General features: G+C 51.8%; 5 protein-coding genes across 5 annotated transcripts; 2 read left to right on the top strand and 3 right to left on the bottom strand.

Moving 5' to 3' along the window:
• Window positions 1–3,075: 3,075 nt before the first annotated feature.
• On the bottom strand, window positions 3,076–4,213 carry sidJ (putative siderophore biosynthesis lipase/esterase; the record flags this gene model as incomplete). Its single annotated transcript, XM_040784985.1, has 2 exons — window positions 3,076–4,089; window positions 4,160–4,213. 2 exons carry the CDS (start codon window positions 4,211–4,213, stop codon window positions 3,076–3,078), a joined length of 1,068 nt encoding a protein of 355 aa, XP_040635231.1.
• A 1,145-nt stretch (window positions 4,214–5,358) lies between these two features.
• EURHEDRAFT_508582 (GNAT family N-acetyltransferase) lies at window positions 5,359–6,798 on the bottom strand (the record flags this gene model as incomplete). Its single annotated transcript, XM_040785893.1, has 2 exons — window positions 5,359–5,761; window positions 5,815–6,798. 2 exons carry the CDS (start codon window positions 6,796–6,798, stop codon window positions 5,390–5,392), a joined length of 1,356 nt encoding a protein of 451 aa, XP_040635230.1. The 3' UTR covers window positions 5,359–5,389.
• A 295-nt stretch (window positions 6,799–7,093) lies between these two features.
• Window positions 7,094–7,968, top strand: sidH (enoyl-CoA hydratase/isomerase family protein; the record flags this gene model as incomplete). Its single annotated transcript, XM_040784990.1, has 2 exons — window positions 7,094–7,322; window positions 7,382–7,968. The coding sequence occupies 2 exons, from the start codon at window positions 7,094–7,096 to the stop codon at window positions 7,966–7,968; spliced, it is 816 nt and encodes a 271-aa protein (XP_040635229.1).
• Window positions 7,969–8,594: 626 nt separating this feature from the next.
• sidD (nonribosomal peptide synthase SidD) lies at window positions 8,595–14,800 on the top strand (the record flags this gene model as incomplete). Its single annotated transcript, XM_040786979.1, has 2 exons — window positions 8,595–9,002; window positions 9,062–14,800. The coding sequence occupies 2 exons, from the start codon at window positions 8,595–8,597 to the stop codon at window positions 14,798–14,800; spliced, it is 6,147 nt and encodes a 2,048-aa protein (XP_040635228.1).
• A 26-nt stretch (window positions 14,801–14,826) lies between these two features.
• On the bottom strand, window positions 14,827–18,925 carry EURHEDRAFT_486997 (ABC transporter ATP-binding protein; the record flags this gene model as incomplete). The annotated part of the gene is made up of 2 exons (XM_040785574.1): window positions 14,827–17,941; window positions 17,992–18,925. The coding sequence occupies 2 exons, from the start codon at window positions 18,923–18,925 to the stop codon at window positions 14,892–14,894; spliced, it is 3,984 nt and encodes a 1,327-aa protein (XP_040635227.1). The 3' UTR covers window positions 14,827–14,891.
• Between the last annotated feature and the right edge of the window lie 633 nt (window positions 18,926–19,558).

The following is a 19,558-nucleotide window of genomic DNA, read 5'->3' as shown; positions in this document are numbered from 1 at the left end:
TTGCTCTGGCTGGACTGCGACATCTACGCCCAGAACAGATGCGACAAATTTACCAAGCGTGCGTCACACCAGTGGTAGACTATGCGTCAACGGTCTGGCATGACCCTCTACGTGATAAAACCCACCTGCGCCACCTAAACACAGTGCAAAGGGCCCCTCTGGTTCGTATCCTGTCGGCGTTCAGGACAGTAGCGTCCGCCACTCTAGAAGTGGAAGCGCATGTCCTTCCAACACACCTCCGCCTCCGCCGCCGAGCACAATATACCATCGCGAGACTCCACACTCTACCTCGTATTCACCCTATTTGGGGTGCGCTCCTCCGAGCTCAGAGACGAAGGAACAACATTGGAAGCTACGCTCGGTTCCCACTAGCGGAAGCTCTAAAGACTATGGACTTACAAAGATTGGATGAACTAGAAACAATCGACCCAAGTCCACTGCCACCGTGGCGAGCTGAACCCTTCGCGGAGATTGAGGTTGGATCGGACCGAGAAACGGCCGTGGAGCGAGCTGAAACTACACGGTCCACATTGGATATTGTTGTCTACTCAGATGCCTCTGGACGCGAGGGTCACCTAGGCGCTGCCGTTGTGGCACTCGACAGCAACTTGGAGACTGTCGAATCCCAACAGATTCAAGTAGGACCAATGGACCGCTGGTCGGTTCATGTAGCGGAGCTTATTGGTATCTTCTACGCTATCAGCACAGTGTTTGAAGTTGCCCATCAGCCCTCAGAAAGCTTAGAAAGGAGACGGAAAACAGCGACAATACTGTGCGACAGCCGATCAGCCTTGCAGGCGACTCAAAATTCGACGAACAAATCTGGACAGCGGATCATCCATGCGATCCCCCAGGCTGCCACAGAGGTCCAAACAAAAGGAATCGCGCTGCGCCTTCAATGGGTGCCAGGGCACTGTGATAACCCTGGAAATGACGCTGCAGATCAACTGGCCAAGGATGCTGCACGCCCAGGCAAAACGCACCCCTTCTGCCCACTACTCTCGAGGGAGAGCGCGCGCCTCCACGGCAATATCCTTAATCAGTGGGAGCAGGAATGGAGGTCATCCAACAAAGGTGGTCACCTACGAAAGATCGACAGCACCCTACCAGCAACTTACACGAGGAGGCTATATGGGAGCCTGCCCAGGAACCGAGCGTACTTATTAACACAGCTACGCACAGGTCACAGTTGGTTATCTACCTACACTAAAGCCTTTCGCTTCCGCGACGACGACCGGTGCGTGTGTGGCGCACAAGAAACTGTCACCCATGTGCTGGTGGATTGTCCAGATCTGAGGGACATTCGAAGAGAGCTACGGAGGGAAGTAGGGGACGCGTTCAGTAGCGTCTCGAGTCTACTGGGAGGCTCGACCGTAGGTAAGAAAGGTAAACCACACACCGTCTCAAGAGCAAAGACGGTCAAGGCCGTTTTGGATTTCGCCGAGGCGTCACAGCGGTTTTGGAATTGCGCGCCACGAGGGCAGCCTAACAATGGGAACGGCAGTTAGGCCACGGCAGGCCTTGACGAGGCACTAAGTTCGTTTTTAGGAAGTGGAACACACTACATGTACGTACGCGCGGATATATATAGTTGAGGTAGCCTGCATATCGCTTTCGAGCGAGGGGTCGGGGTAAATGATATCAACCAACCAACCAACCAACCAATCTGTAGCATAAATTGTGTTACAAGCGGGCCGTCAGCTCAACGCGATCATCTCAGTTTTGAGCATCCTTCCTTTCCAAGTACCCATCTAACAGAGTGGACTACACCCAGAAACAGTGGCCACCCAACGTATGCGCACCGTTCTCAGGAATCCTAACGTGACTTCTCCCCCTGAGCTATATATGATATAAGGAGACAGAAGTTGAAGAATGACTAGTAGATCTAGGTGATAGACCTCTTCTCACTCTAACCGAAAGGAAGGACATTCTCGTATTTCGTTATTATCTGCTGGTTATCAAGCCATGAAAATATGCGCACTTGAGTGGAGCTCAGCCAAGACGGGGTGTGTGCAAGGTTAATCAGCTCTTCGAGGAAAGTGAGGTCCAAACGTCTACATAAGGGAGGCCGGAAATTGCCTGCCCCTATGATTAAATTTCTTCGCATTAAACATTGAATAACAAAGTGATATATTTATTTCGTAATTTCATAAGGCCGTAAGGCCGTAAGGCTATACAGGGAAGAAAACATCCATAAAAGTGCGGCATCATAGACATGGACATCACGCCGTGAGTAGCGCACTGACAGGTAGCCGTGAGACATGTTGTATTGTCTAAAGACAGAAGACTCACAATGGGCAAGATGAATGATGATTTTACAGACTATTCTTTCACTCGGACCAGAGCAACAGATGATGCTCAGGCAAAATAATAGCCTAATTATGCTAAATAGTCTTTTGGGAGTACTATTTGGTCTCGCAAGACCATGCTCACCCACTCATCATCCCAGCACTCACCCTCGACTTCAAAGACATCATCTCAATCACCTGCATCCAACTAGAGCTCACTCGGACATCAACTTTAGAGTGGCAATGAGAAAAGGGCAAAATTGATAGATTGTCGCACTTAATATGTGACTTAAGTACGGCTGAGCGTATGGGAAGCTCTGTTCTCCACGCCCTATGTTCGTATGTTCCAGGTTTTGGATCAACGCAATATTTAGCTGCCTTTGGGGCAAATTAGAGGCACCATTATGACCGACAGCGGAGCCCTTGATAGTTTACCGCAATTGCTGGCCTCCTCGTTGCAGGAACCCCCAAACGAGCTTACTTTTTCCTCGGCCTTTTCACGCGCTGCTCGAGCCCCCGCCATAACCGTAAGTCTATCGGAGTGACACGCTGGCGGCCGTGGAAATGGGTTGTTATAAAACCTTGGGGCTTCCCTCAATTTCAGGGCGAGACCCTTTTTTAGTTGCGCAGCCGAGGTGAGCCATCACCTTGCATCGTGCCAATTACTAGAACCATACGCCCATACTAAATTTGACTAAATCCAACCAATTTTATGCATGCATTCGCCTAAGTGAAGGCTGCTGCGAATTATATAGCTCCATCAGATTTTCAAAAGTACAGTGCCATTCTAGTTACCATCCTTGGCAGTATATAGCTGCAAGAATCCCATCACCTTGTTGACTAGGAATTCGCGCGGCTCAGCCTGGTCGTCGTTGCTCAACGCGTGGGACGCATTTGGGATAATACCACTGTGGTCTTGATCCCAAATTGCCGGTTCCTCCGAGTCCGTCACATTCCTCCACCTTGACAACAGGTTATCCTTATCCACCCAGTCTGGAACAGATTGATCTGCCCCGGAAATCAAAACCGACAATCTCCCCTTCAACAGTCCCTGTCGCCGAATCATCCCGAAGGTCTTCTTCAGCTGCTCATCACTGATATCCGAGCTGAACAGGTCATCTTCTCGAGGCGCCTGGGGAGTCTCAGGACTAACAAGACTCAAAAATCTCCGGCAGCTAATAGCCGTGTTAGACGGATATATAGTGGACGTCAGCTCCAGCGGCAACAAGGTATCAAATCCGGATACTTCATCCCGAGGTGCTGCGTCTCTAGCAAAAGCTTCCATCTTCTGATACACCTCTCGACACTGCTCCGGTGATCTATCCCCAATCCCCCATTTCAAAACCCACTGAATCGCCTCGCGATCTGACACAGGCGCCTGCATGATAGCCCCATCAACAGCCAGTCGCTGCACATGCTCCAGGTCCCGATCAAATCCAGGAACCGAGACGTGCGGATTGTCACGGTACAGATAATGCAACACACACTGGCTCCCCGTCGAGTGGCCCATGAGAACCACCTTCCCAGGCCCGAACTTCTCTGCCTTATACTCCTTGATGTATCGCACACACTGCGCGATCTCATCGGTGTCGCGGTCTAAATGGCCCAGACCCCATGACTGGTACGAGGATGTGAGATTCAGCGTGAACACAGAGTAGTCTGTGGGGTGCAGGGCGCGGACAAGGTCTGCCATGTAGGAGGTCGTGGCGAGGCCGTCGCCTAGCCCGCCAATGAAGAGTAGGCTGTGTGGCTTGTAAGCTGTCGTGGCCGGAGTGTATTCGAAGGTTACAAGAGTCTCTGTCTATATTGCATTTCATCTGTCAGCTGTGTTCGGTAAACTATGAGTTGTTGGGTGGGAGGGGTGGACAGACATAGTGATGTAGGAGGCCGGAGAGGCCGCCCTTGGGCCAGAATTTCGAGTACATCTTCGATGGAAGCAAGATAGTATGGTGCTCGATGTTGTGGATTGAGTGTTCCGGGATATGATCAAGACGAGGTGAAGAAATCAACTGCGCGTTTTCGACCAGGCCTTTTTCCGAGATCGGCTCATCCTATGGATTCTCTGTCAGGTTAAAACCCGAATGATTGATTAGATCCGATTGATAATTTTTATCTAGGCGACTCCAACCAGACCCATGCGCCATTATAGTAATGTCTCAGAATGCGAAAGGCAATATCGGGGTAATATGGAAGCAATATGGGGGAAAAATGGTATCAGTCACGTAATACATTCGACGTTGCAAATACGACAACCTGTACCGCTGTAAAGGTACCGACTTCTGTATTACAGCGTAATACAAAGGGACCGGCAACCCTAAGCGAGGTTCTGGATCAGATTAGATTAACTACACACCAAATCAGGCGTCTTCGTCCGACCTAGACTCCACCTCCATGTTATGGGCTCCGCACAGATAAGATCCCAACCGCGATGACCTGTTAGATCAACACTACGCCATTTTAGAACCGACGGGATCTGCTGAAATAGGATGTACAAAAAACCCTGCATGGACATGTTACTTCGGGTAGGACCGACTGACCGAATATATTGACCTAGCAAGTCTACCCTCTTATTATTACGTGAATTACTTGTTCTCACTGAGATACCAAGGATCTATGCTGTCCATTAAAAACCCACTGGAAGAAGCCTGTCGCTTCAACCCGATTTCGGAATCTCGGGCTCTCGGAATAAACCAGTCCATATTCATCGACTATGGAGTAGTCTCATGCTCCAGCGCTACCATGCATCCGGGAAAAGCCTTAGCCGAGTTAATCTCTCCCGCTGTAGCTGTGGATGAGAATCAACGTTCGCTATTGGATTTGGTGTGCATCTCATATGTCATGTCGTGATAGAATAGTACTTGAGCTCATTTGTACAAGGTGGATATCTTTATGTGCCAAGAAATCTTATCAGTGATGTATTCTATTTCTTGACAAGTATGTGCATACAGTGGTGTCAGTATACCCAAATTATCTACTCTTCGTTTCCTTGTATAGTACATTCGCTTACGTATGAGAGGCTATAGAGAATTAACCAGACCTTGTAATCAATACAACAATCCTTCCATTGAGTCCGTATACCAACTATTGATTGCACAAGTAAATTACAACTTCGCATCCCAAGCCATCCGATCCGCACTCTCCAACGGCCGATTGCGCCCATCCCAGAACATCGGACACAGCTGGAACCACTTTTCCCGGCTGCAAAACACATGTACAGAGCGTTTGTGCCCCAGATCCACGTATTTCTCGACGCTCAGGCCTTGCGCGTTCTCGTACGACAGCACCGTCGTGTTCGTTGCCTTCGGCTCGCCCACCACGCACATTGTGCGCGGCTCGTCGAGGAATATGTAATGGATAACGCTCGACCACCATGCATTCACGCGGTATGCGCCTCTGATTGACTCTTCGCCGACAAGCGAGTGTCGGCCTCTATCGTAGTCACCTGCGTCGTAATGCGCGCCGTAGTGGTCTTCCTGTCCAAGGCTTAGAGGAATATCCATTGGGGAAATTCATAGAAAGAACATACCTTCGCCCAGTACACCTCAAAATACGCAAACTTAAACTCGCCAAAGCGCCCAAACAAACACAGAACATGCTTGTCCTCATGCAACCGGCGCAAATAATCACGGTGTTCTTCCAACGTCCCAGTCTCATTCCACCCCTTCGCAACCCGCGGGTCATTCTGCCACTTATTAAACAGCTGCAGATGCTCCTCATTTTTCCAGTCCACAACCATCAGCGAGAAATGCTGATCCAGATGCGGAATATACCGGCTGTATACCAGCGAGCCCGGCGCAGGCTTGACCGGCCGGATTGGATGGCGCGCATACACGCGTTCGTGCGGGAACTTCATCGTAAACTCGTAGTTCTGAGCCATCGGCGGATAAGAGCTGTCTGAATGCCGGAGTAGGCCATGGGTATCCTGCCCGACGGCCCAGATGGGCCGTGGGCCCAGCGGCGAGCCGGCGCCCTGCCAGAAGGCGGAACGGAGAAGGATGATGGTGTCGAGGCCTGAGGGCTCGCTTTCGCTGCCGAAGGGGGCTCGTGGGGATGGGAAGGGAACTGCGAGGCCGGTGCGTAGGCATTCCTCGCGGATCACCTCATGGCCGGAGCCTGTTAGATCTAGCCGGATTACCGCGTGCTGTGGGTGGGCGAGGAAGGTGGCATGGATCACGTTCCAGATTTGCGCCAGGCTAGGGAGTTCATTCTCTGTCCAGCGGACTGTGGTGCCGGGGGCACGTCGACTGCGTGCATGTGGGCTGTTGTCGTTGTTTGGGATGGTTGCGGCGGATTCGTCCCAGGAGAGGTCAGTGTAGCGGAGTGAGTCGTTATGTAGCGGTTCTGGAAGGGGTTTCCCGGCCTCCGAGTTATACAATTGGAGTTGAAGCACCCGGGGGGCAGACTCTGAAAGGACATTGATGGCATATGTAGTAAGGTAGGGATGGGGGAGTTTTACCCAAGGATATGTTGGCTTGTTCTGGGCAGGAGGCTCTGCAGTCGTCTTGTCCATGTTCATGGTGTTTGATGGGTATTGTGTATTATGGTTGGCAATTGGAATAAGAAAGAATTTCTCTGCTATAATACGAGGGCATGAGCTGAATATATGGTAAAAAGACTAGTGGCGAGATATAGAGACACCGGAGCCGAGGAAGGACGAGCTAAAGAGTGGAGTATTACAATAATACTATCAATATCCGACGAATTTTGAGATGGTATACAATGTATGTCTTGTATTTAAGCCTTCACATAGCACCTAGTTTCCTATTCAACTCCCCACACCATTTTCTTGCTATCATTACACTACCATGCCAGCCACTTTGCCGCATCCACCCGTTCAGGGATGTTTAGTTACTTTTCCAACTCCGCAGATACTGCTTCTTACTCTAAACCAACCAAAAAAGCGTAATTGTATCTCACTGAGTACGAGCGCGGAGATACAACGACTATGGGAATGGTTCGATAGCGAGCCAAATCTACAGGTGGCCATTATCACTGGCACTGGGGAATCCTTCTGCTCCGGCGCGGATATAAAAGGTTGTGATGCAATCATCTCCGATACAATAATTCCTATTTCACTATCTAACATCAGACAGAATGGAATCAGCTCAACGAACGAGGCATAACAAATGAGATGACAGCACCAGGTCTGGCGGGCCTTCCGCGCCGTCGAGGCACAAAACCCATCATAGCGGCTGTGAACGGATATTGTCTCGGGGGCGGATTCGAGATGGTAGTCAACTGCGATTTAGTCTTCGCCAGCGAACAAGCGATCTTCGGACTGCCCGAAGTCCGACGCGGAGTCGCAGCAGTAGCTGGCTCTCTGCCTCGGTTAATCCGCGTTCTAGGCAAGCAACGAGCGGCCGAGATGGCACTTAGTGGTAATACCATTTCGGCATCCCAGCTCGAGCGCTGGGGACTGGTAAACCGTGTGGTGGAAGCAAGCCGGCTGCTGGATTCTGTGGTGGAGATTGCCAGCGCCATCGCAAGCAATAGTCCCGACAGTCTCCGGGTTACGATGGAGGGGCTTCACATGGGCTGGGAGAGAGCCAATGTCGAAGATGGTAGTACAGCTCTGGTGGATGACTGGTATGGGAAGCTCATTGCTGGACCTAATTTCCACGAGGGCATGAGGGCGTTTGTGGAGAAGCGAAAGCCACGCTGGCGGCCCTGCAGCTTGTGATTATCCCCGATAGGATAATACAACCGATAAATATATTGGCTTGGTATGAAAAACTAAGTCATGGTATTAGGTGACCCATAAAAGTAGCCGTGTAGGTTCTCGTATACCATCATGTAAATTTTCCCATGAAAAATCTGATTGCATTTGGTACTGGGATTTTAGGGCCGAACTCCTGTCCCATAGGGCGGGCGGAACGCTGTAATAACAATACCAAATCCCGAGCAGCAATTGTATGATTAACGTGTCCGAGGTGCAAATTTTCAACAAAATTACATTACACTTCTGATATATATCATACGGCAACCGATACAAGATTTTCCATTACCGTATAGCAACAAGGGATACGGACATACGACTAGACATTGTCGTCGGACATAGGTCCAAGTATAGAACTCATGCGTAGGGGAATTACTGCGCCTTGGCCCACTGTATGCTCCTGCAATGGCGATTTCGGACCGAAAGGACGGTGCCTATGACTTTATTTTTCCTGCGCGAGTAGCCTTAGACATACCGAGGTCCATTTGACTATACTTCATCGTTCAACTGTCGTGCAACCCATCGGATTCTGCTACTGAGTATCTCGTTAAGACCGTCTCCTTCTACTTAGGATGACAGGCGAAAACATCATGGACTCCATGAAGACCAACGACTTGCTGTCGAACGACAATACCGATGACAGCAACTTCCGCTATTTTAACGTCGCCGACCTCGTGGCTGATGCAATCGCGATACCGACTGGCATGGAGGAGATTATACTCTTGTCATGGCTGGTTGTACTCTTGCGCACACGCGAAGATAGCCAGATATGCTTTGAGTGGACTCACAAGGACCGTGTGGATGAATCAGCCATCAGGTCTCTGTCCATGGGGGAGGTGATGTCAGGTGGACTGGAGAATACTCTTGGACAGACAGCTGAGGCTATTTCTCAATATGTCGCGACAAGCTCACCGGGCGAGCGTTCCATATCCAAGCCTGCTAGCCTCCTATTGAGCACCGGCGCCCTCTCTAGTTCCCCCGATCAAGTCAAGGACAATGTAAGTGGTTCACGGTCCACTGGCCCGGATCAGGCCAACCGGCTAATTGCAATAATAAGGATACAATCCACCTCGAAATACTATTCCACAACAACGACCTGAAAATCCGGCCCGTCTGGTTCTCCGGCAACATACTTCCGTTTACAGTAACATCGCACATCGAAGTCTTAGTCCACACCGTTCGAATGTGCCTTGCGAACTCTAAGGCGTCCATCGCAGAGTGCATGCAACCTACGACCTACGATCTCGATGAGATCTGGCGCTGGAATCAAACCCTCCCTCCCTCGTATAATTTCTGTATGCACGACATGATCGCCGAGCGCTCTCAGAGAGCCCCAAACAAAGTGGCCATCTGCTCCTGGGATGGCGAATTGACCTACGCCGAGGTCGACCAGTACTCGACGCGAGTCGCGTCCACACTCCAACAGGAGATGGGCGTGCAATTTCATGATATCATTCCTGTGTGCTTTGAAAAGTCCCGATGGACAATCGTCGCAGTGCTGGCAGTCATGAAAGCAGGGGCGACCTTTGCGATGATGGACCCCACGCTGCCACTGGCCCGTTTGCAGAACATGGCAACGCAGGTTGGAGCCAAGACGATGGTGACCTCTCGACTGCAGCACGACCTGTCCATGGAGATTATGCCGAGTGGAAACCGTATCGTCGTCGAGTCCGACACATTCCACGCCCTGCCTCAGGTCGTCTCGGAACTACCAGCCATATCACCCTCCACGCTTATGTACATAATCTTCACTTCGGGCAGTACCGGTACTCCGAAGGGAGTGACCGTATCTCATAGGACGTATACGAGTAGTGCCATTCCGCGCGCACAGGCAGTGGGATACAGCGAGACCTTCCGGGTTCTAGATTTTGCATCCTACGCGTTTGACGTTAGCATTGATAGCATGCTGCTGACTCTTGGAAACGGCGGGTGTCTCTGTATCCCATCGGACGAGGATCGTCTGAATGATATCAACGAGGTCATTCGAAAATTGCAGGTAAACTATGCTGGGATAACCCCCTCTGTGGCTCGCATTCTAGAGTCAGACGTCATTGCATCGCTCAGTGGTGGCCTCGGGCTTGGAGGAGAAGCTGCCTCGGCGAGAGATGTCACGCTTTGGGGCCAGGACGCGAGGATTATCATCGGGTATGGTCCATGTGAATGCACGATTGGGTGTACTGTCAACAGCAGCGCGGCCACGGGGAGAGACTATATCTCTATTGGACCGGGTAATGGAGCTGCGATATGGGTTGTCAATCCCAATGATCACAATTCTCTTGTTCCTGTCGGTGCGGTAGGCGAGCTGCTGGTCGAGGGCCCAATCGTCGGCCAGGGTTATCTCAACGATCCCGATAAAACCGCTGAATCGTTCATTGAAAATCCCCCTTGGCTCGTGGCGGGCCACAAAAGTCATGTTGGTCGACGAGGTCGTCTCTACAAGACCGGAGATCTGGGAAAATATGATCCCGACGGGTGCGGAGGCATCATCTTCGCGGGACGGAAAGATACGCAAGTCAAATTACGGGGACAACGCATTGAGCTCGGTGAGATCGAGAGCCAACTTAGAGATAGGTTACCGTCAAATACCACTGTCATTGTCGAGGTGATCAAGGCACACGGACAGCCAACATTAGTGGCTTTTGTCGCTGCCCAGTCCGGGCAGACCAATGATTTCCAATCGGTTGATCTCCCTGATGAGCTGCGAATGACGCTGTCCACAGCCGATGCAGACTTAGCCAAAGTTCTGCCCCGGTATATGGTGCCCACCGCATATATACCGATTAATCACATCCCAGTTCTGATCTCAGGCAAGACAGATCGCAAACGCCTGCGCGAGTTCGGTGCCACCGTCGACCTGCGACAGCTAGACCAGAACACCAGCACCAACAGGGAACTGACTGAGGTTGAGCAGCGCTTGCGGGAGGCTTGGGCTCAGACATTGAAACTCGACCCTGCAACCATTCGGCTGGAAGACAACTTCTTCGCCCTCGGGGGTGACTCTTTATGGGCGATGCGACTGGTGCCTGTATGCAGAACACACGGCCTCGACCTCTCAGTAACCAGCATATTCGGCCACCCCACACTCTCCGCCATGGCTGGTATTGTCCAGATCTGCGATGTGCAGGTCCAGGTGGAAACTCCTCCATTTTCAATGATCTCCACAGATGCGGACAGCGCCTGCCTCGTGGTATCACAGATGTGTGGAATAGATCCGGCCGCGGTCGAAGATATATACCCGTGCACACCTACACAAGAGTCCCTTTTTACATTTTCTATCAAGTCGACCAAGGCATATATAGCCCAACGAGTGGCATCTATTCCGACACATACCAACTTGGATGACTTGAAAAGGGCTTGGGAGCAGGTGGTTACAACGAGTCCCATCTTGCGCACTCGGCTAGCGCAGCTCCAAGAACCTGGCCTCCAGCAGGTAGTGTTGAAAACAAACATCTCGTGGAGACATTCGACGGACCTGGAGCAGTACCTCAAGGATGATCGGGAGGAGAAAATGCAGCTAGGAGAGGATCTCGCTCGGTACGCTATCGTTGATCACCCAAATGAAGAGAAGCGGTACATGGTCTGGACAGTTCACCACGTCCTCTACGATGGATGGTCCGAGCCGCTTATCTTGAAGCAAGTGAGCGATGCCCTGCAGGATGAAGGCATTGACACACGGATACAGGCACAGATCAGGAACTTTGTCAAGTATGTACGGGAGACCGATGAAATCGCCACGCAGGAATACTGGAGACGAGAGCTAAACGGGGCAGTCGGGCCTCAGTTCCCGCGTCTGCCTTTTCGAGACTTCTTGCCCAATCCGGATGCCATGGTGGAGCGTCAAATACCGCTAGAAACCAGTGCCAAGTGGCCATTTACGATGGCCACTTTGATCCGTGGCGCCTGGGCGCTACTGGCGTCAAGGTACTCGGGTAGCAACGACGTCGTCTTTGGTGAAACGCTCACGGGTCGGGACATTCCGTTGGCGGGAGTCGAAGACATCGTCGGTCCATTGATCGCCACGGTCCCTGTTCGTATACAGGTCCCCCGCTTAGCTTCAATTGAATCCTATCTACAGACTGTGCAGCAAGGCCTGCTAGCCCGTACGCCCTATCAGCACATGGGAATGCAGAACATCCGAAAAGTCAGCGAAGACGCTCAGCATGCCTGCGAAGCCACCACTGGTTTGGTCATCCAACCCGAACCGGAATACATCGGTGACGAGCTGGGCTTTAAACACGGCGATGCCGTGCGTGAGGCTCTCCATTTTAACCCGTATCCACTGATGCTTGCCTGTGGGATACGGAAAGGCGGCTTCAGAATATGTGCCAGCTTTGATAGCGGGCTTATCGAGGTCGCGCAAATGGAACGGGTCCTTGCGCAGTTCGAAATGGTCTGTCTCGAGTTGACGAAGGGTCTCTCCTGGAGGCTAGACGAGTTATCTTGTCTTCCCGAGGCGGAGCTAGAGCAGATATGGCGCTGGAATCAGACTCCACCGTTGTCCTTGGACGAGTCTACGGGAACGCTCCGAGCTGATGCGGGCACCCAGCCGAGATCAACTTATCCTCCTGCGGTGGTTCCTTGGGTATGTGACCCACGCAATCCGTCGCTACTTTCGCCTATTGGGTGCGCTGGTGAGCTTTGGCTGGAAGGGTGTTTCCTGCAAGGTGAAGTCATTGAATCACCCACCTGGCTGGTCGCAGGGAGCTCTATATGCTCCGGTCGAGCGGGTAAGGTGCAACGTACTGGTGACCTGGTCCAGTTACGAGATGATGGCAGTCTAGTATTTATTGGTCGAGAGGAGAACATCGTGCGGCTACAAGGTCACGCCGTAAATATTGCGGATATTGAGTCTCATTTTGAAAGATATCTCCCACCCACGGTTCACGCTGCAGTGACAGTAATCCAGGAATCGTCAGAGCTTATTGTCTTGATCGAGCAACAATCTTCCCAAGAAGAATACGTTCAGTTGGTATCAACGAAGCATGAAAGCTTTGCACCAATTTGCCCCGCAATTTCAAACAGTCTTGCGACAGCATTGAAAAGATTCGACAAGTTTATCCGTGACTCTCTTCCATCGTACATGGCCCCTTCAGCGTATGTGCCCGTCGAGAAGATGCCCACCGAGAAGGGACAAATCGATCGTGGTCTGCTCAACCAGCTTACCTCTGGAATTCCTCGACCCCTACTCAACGAGCTGAAACAGGGTTTAAACATGGCATGGTCACAGGGCTCCACGCAAACAAACCTGACAGCCTCAGAAACGATCTTACAATCTGCCTGGGCTAAGATACTGCGAGTCCGCCCCGAGGAAATCGATGTCGACGACAACTTCTTCCGCCGAGGCGGCGACTCCGTCCTAGCTATGAAACTCGTATCCAGCCTTCGTGCAGAGGGCCATACCCTGACTGTGGCTGATATATTTCAGCACATGCGGCTCGGTGACGCTGCTAAACGGTTGAAGGTTGGCGGGGCCTCGGTCCAGGTCCAACCGTACAAAGCATTCTCAACGTTGGGCGATTTAGACGTCGAACAATTCATCACCGAGACTATTCGACCCAATCTTGCCGGTCAGGGCTGGTCAGTTCGGGATGTTTATCCTGTCACTGATTCGCAGGCTCTCGACATCCGCGCTACTGTCCAAGCTCCCAGGACTTCCTTCCAGTATACTATGCTGTACTTCGACCAGAACATTGATCAAGGGCGTCTCACCCGCGCTTGCACCCAGTTAATTAAGACCCACGACATACTGCGCACTGTCTTCATTGAACACGAGTCGATCTTCTTCCAGGTTGTCCTGGATGATCTGGAAAGCGTAGTTACCACCCAACAGGCTACCGGTAACCTCCAACAATACGTTAGCGATCTCTGTAATGAGAACATTGAGTCACCGTTCCCTCTCGGATCACCATTCCTGAAAGTATTCCACGTCCAGGGCAACGACAACCAAAGCTGTCTCGTCATCGGCCTCTCCCACGCACAATATGACGGTATGTCCCTGCCCCGGCTCCTTCGGGACCTGGAGACATTGTACACAGGAAAAGACGTAACCGAATTTGCGCCCTTCTCCTCCTACATGTCACGCATCCACGACAGCCGCATACAAGCCGAGGCGATCAAATACTGGCGCAACATCATGGTCGGGTCATCACTGTCCGTCCTACCGGGACAACCTACACAGATCAGCGATACATCAATCTTCCATACCAACCCAGTCTCCATCTCCCAGGCCCCTGCCGATATCACAACAGCAACCCTTCTAACAAGCGCATGGGCCCTGGTCCTCGCCCGACGACTGCAGACAGCAGACGTGACCTTCGGCGGCGTGACAATGGGCCGACACATCGATCTAACTAATGTCGAGAATGTCATGGGTCCATGCTACCAATTAACACCTATCCGAGTGGTATTCAATGCTGACTGGACGCCTCGCGACTTACTGCGCTTCGTCCAGCGGCAAAGCGCCGAGTCAGCGGCCTACGACTTCCTTGGCTTCGAAGTAATCCGCAAGCACTGCTCGGAGTGGCCGTCCGAGGCAAAGTTCTTGGATTCCATTGTGCATCATCAAGATTGGGAGGATTTTGATGCCATGGATTTTGCTGGGGGTAGTTGTCGGGTGGATGTTCGAAACCCGCATGGAGATGCGGCGTGGCCGATGAAGGTTGTCTCATTTGTTAAGGGTGGACAGCTACATGTTGGTATCGTGGGGAGCGAGGTTGAGTTTGTGGATGGGGTTCTTGGGGAATTGGTTGAGGCTGTAGAGGAATTGGCGGGTTCGGAGGAGCTTTTAAAAGTATAATAATGTTTTATATTGAACATAATTAGGGCTAGTTTCACCTATCGACCAGTATGAAAAGAACTATTCTAACAATCCATCTCCTTCTAACGTATTAAGTAGCAACAGTTTGATGCATAACATTAGCCCGATAACTCTCTGACCGCTCTAACAGCTCCTCATGCGTTCCCTTGCCTACACAAACACCTCCCTCAATCAAGAATATCACATCCGCCCTCCGAATCGTATGCAACCGATGCGCAATTGCAATCAACGTAATCCCCCTGGCTGCCCTCGCCAGCCCAATCTGCAACAACCTCTCCGACTCTGCATCCAACGCACTCGTCGACTCGTCCAAAATCAACAACTTCGGCCTCCGCACAAGCGCTCGCGCAATCGACAACCGCTGCTTCTGTCCGCCAGAGAACTGGCTCCCCTCGGTCCCGCAGAGCGTCTCGTATCCGTTCGGCAACGCTGCGATGACATCGTGGATGTTTGCCAGTTTGCATGCGTCGATGATTTCGTCCATGTTTGCTTCGTGGCCTGGGCGTGCGCCTAGGCCGATGTTAAAGGCGACGCTGCCTTCGAAGAGGACGCTTTCCTGTGGGACTAGCGAGATGGTGTCGCGGAAGGAGACGCCGCAGTCTGTTCCGGTGATGTCGATGCCATCGATTATGATGGAGCCGGAGTGTGGCTTATAGAGGCGTTCGACAAGGGAGATGATTGTTGATTTACCCGCACCGCTGGGGCCGACGAGGGCGCAGAATTTGCCCGGGCGGATATCGATTGTCAAGCCGTTTAGGACATTGACTTCGGGACGTGCGGGATAGGCGAAGTGCACGTTGTGCAACTGGACACTTGAGGCTGAAGGGGATAAATCCAATGGTCTCGGAGGGGTGGTGCCCTGCTCGGGGTCATGGGATGCCTTCTCATCTAGCGATCCAGTAGGGGCCGGAACGTGACCTTGCATCTTGTCTGAGCCGATCTCGATCAGACTCAGGATGCGGGCCATAGCTGCCCGCGCGCTGGACAGTTCAGGAGCGAGCGCAAACATCTGACTCCATAGCAAAGCGCTGACCAGAAGCGAGAAGACCACGATCAGGAACTGTGTCTGCGTGTACGTGCGCGCGATGATCTGCTTCGCACCCCACCAATACGCTAGCGCGTTGACCAGATTACCCAGAAAGTAAGTCATGGCCTGCCAGAGGCTGGCCTGCATAGTCACATTGAGTGTCTCCTTGCGTGGACCCTTTAGGGATCGTCGGTAGGTAATCAATGTGTCTTGTTCGAGTGACAGCGACGCAATAGTCTTGATTGATGTAATGGCTTCCACACCAATATCTACGGACTTGGTATACGCATTCTCGTGTCGGTCTTCGAACCGGCCCAGGACGCGCAGTTCCATCAGGCCCGCGCCTAGGAGTAGCGGGACCAAAGCAAGACACACCAATGCGATTTTCCATGCGATGATGTGAGTGAGGATGATAGCAGCGATAAGATTGACAGTAATAGAGAACACGGTGCCGATGACCGAGCCGCTTAGTCCTGCCAACGCGTTGCCGTCGCGCGTGATGTACGAGAGAAGCAAAGCGGGCGTCCGGCCCTTGGACTGGTGCCATTGGAGATCCTGCTCGAACAAAGACCGGAACGAGAGCACTCGGACCGTGCAGACAATGCGCTCCGACACCCAACCGAACCCAGTCCAGCTGACCACATTCGCGAAGAATTCGATAATGGCCAGGACGAAGAACATCAAGCCGTAGAATTCTCCTCTCGATCGGATACTGTCCGCGCTCTTGCACGGGTTCAGGCTGCCGACAGTGTTGCCGAAGATCACAGCTTCGCCTGAAAACGCACCGCCGACGATACTGGCTCCCAGAAGGGCCAGGAAAATAATTAGCAGATGGGGCCGTAAAGTGGGCGCATATCCTCGTACCAGAGCCCAAAGAGATTTGGGCGGGACTTCTGGCTCTGCTTCTTCCTCTCCGGCTTCGTCCGTGTCATTGACCGGTGTCTCATTGGCCGAGAAGTTGATTTTCTCTGTCTTTTCGGGGTCGGCGTTCGCTAGGCTAGCGTTCTCGGTATCATCTGTGGTAGAAGCTTGGTCCGACTTGCTAACGCTGTCAACGCTAACGGTTGTATCGTTCTTTGCAGACGCCGATCCCAACGTCTGTAAGTTGACAAGCTCGGCGTATGAGCCATCCTTAGCCATGAGAGTAGCATGGTCTCCCTGCTCCACGATATGACCCTTGTGCATGACAATGATGTTATCCGCATTAGTGATGGTAGACAGACGGTGCGCGATAGTGATCATGGTCCTCCCACTGGCAATGCCTGAGATGGCCTTTTGAATACGCTGCTCGCTCCGAGAGTCCAGTGATGCTGTGGCTTCATCCAAGATGAGGACCGCTGGGTCCTTGACCAAGGCTCTGGCGAGGGATACACGCTGCTTCTGACCACCGCTGATTAGCCGGCCACTCGAGCCCACGACTGTTCCGTATCCTTGTCGCAGAGTAGTGATGAAAGCATCCGCGTCAGCCAGGGTTGCAGCCTTTCTGACCAAACTCACAATCTCGACCACACTTGTGCCTCGCTTCTCGGCTGCGGTCATCAGGTCCGCACCCTCGCGGACTTCACTGGCAAGGTCGGCCAGATTGGTGCTGAGAAGAGTGCTTTTAAAGGACGCGTGGTCTGGATTACTCGAGTTCATCAGTCCGTGTGCGATATTCTCCAATAGTGATCGGTCGAGCAAGGACGGCTCCTGTTGCACCAAACTGAGGAATCCCCTCAAATCTCGGGTGTTTAAGTCGCGCAGGTTATGACCGTCGAAGAGGATCCGGCCACTGGTCGGATCATACAATCGAGTGACAAGACCGGCAATGGTGGACTTGCCACTGCCCGAAAGTCCCACAACCGCAGTATGTTTGTTGGCAGGAATGGAAAGACTGATCTGGTCCAGCACGGTGATTTCAGGCCGAGAAGGATAGTTAAATGATACATTCTCGAACTCGAATCCCCCTGACGCCTGGGTGAGACGAAGACCCAAGTCCGTCGTGCCGTCGATCAGAGGCTCACGGTCGATATCGGTGCGTAGCTTGCGGAATGAGGCGATGGCAGCGACGAATAGGTGGAGGAAGGGGGCGACTTGGCTCAAGAGGAGGGTAGCTGTCGTCATGTTAGCACTATCCTTCGCGCTGGCTTGGCGTCAATATCACCTTCAATCAGGATAAAGATCACAGTAAACGTAGATCCCACGGTGGTCCCACCCGACTCTGACTGCACAGATTTGGCAACCTGTCTACTGCCCTGCCAGAAAGCCAGACCGTTCGCGGAGTATGCGACGAAATACAAAACGCCCGATTGAATACCCACAGCCGTAGATTTCTTCAAGCCTTCTTGTTCTGAATCCTTAAGTGCCTTGGAGAACTTGCCCTCCAGTCGCCCGTTGGCGCCAAAAGCATGCACCACGACCAGGTTGGACAAGGCTTCCGAGGCAATAGAGGCAGCCGAGGCCGCATAGTCCGACATGCGCGCAGAATACTTTTCAATATAATGGCTTCCCACAAACGACATGAGGAAATAGGCGGGAATCAACGAGAGAAGCATAGCGGCGAGGGTATAGTCCTTGATGAAAGCGACGATGTATGCGGTGACGAAAAACGAGAGACTTGACAGACAAATTCCGACTTTCTCGGAGGTCCCCGAGCGGATGGCCTGGATGTCACCATTGAGCCTAGACGCGACTTCTCCAGGGGGCAGTTTGTCGAAGTACGATGGTTCCTGGCGGATGAGATTCTTCAAGTAACTTTCTCGCAGTCTCTGCGCCAGTCGAGCGCCCGTCAAACTCCAGCAGGTCAGATGAAGATAGATAACCACGAATTGCGCAATCGCAAGATACACAATGAGCAGAATCTTGCCATTAATACTGTTCTGCTCCTCGGCGTCCGAACTCGATGATGTAGACGCAGCACAGGTGGCATCGTTAAAGTCGTCCAGGAGCTGACCGAAGACGATACCAATCAGAGGAAATGGGACGCCGGAGGCAATTGCACAGACGATTCCCATCAATAACATGCACCGGTCTTTCTTGGAAGGTTTGCCGGCCAGCAACATGCTGGGGTAGTCGCTTAGCTTTGCGAGGAACTTCATGGTGACAGTTCTTCTGCACAGCTGTCGGTCATGTGCAGGTTGGATTGAGCTGGCCGTCGTTGGAAGTAACTTGTCCAGGTCAAGGAGAGCTCATTCTATCGACAAGACAAATAAATTTTCTCGGATGCGGTGTCTCCGAATGCGCACGAGGAAAAGTGGTCTGGTACAAGAGTATACAGCATCTAATCAATCTAGGTGGAGTGTATTTTATATGTATTTTATATGAAACATACCAGGTGCAAATTACTGTGTAATATACAGCCCTAGCTGTACTGTTAGATATGTATTTTTCCAGATAGCGGATCTTACCAGTAATCCAGTCGACCGTATTTCCCATCGGTACCTCGGAGCCCATCGTATGTCATGCCCGATGCGAGGAAATGTCTTATCTGATCCGGCATCTCGCATACATATTCCTTTTGAGTTGTATATTTGGTCAAAGGGTCACTGTGGTGGGATTGTCGCCGAATTTTCTTCGGTGCCTTCCCGTATTCGAACCGATGGCCGTATTGCTACCAAAGAGTATGGATATTTTCTTTCGTAAGAGTAATTGAACTCGCAATGTGTCATTGATGGAAAAAGATTTTTTATGTCCAGAAAAAAAAAAAAAAAAAAAAAAAAAAAAAAAAAAAA

The sequence above is a fragment of the Aspergillus ruber genome (genome assembly GCF_000600275.1).
Source record: "Aspergillus ruber CBS 135680 unplaced genomic scaffold scaffold00034, whole genome shotgun sequence".
Taxonomy (NCBI): Eukaryota; Fungi; Ascomycota; class Eurotiomycetes; order Eurotiales; family Aspergillaceae; genus Aspergillus; species Aspergillus ruber.
The sequence above is the reverse complement of the archived record's forward strand: the minus strand, read 5'-3'. Positions and strand labels throughout refer to the sequence as shown.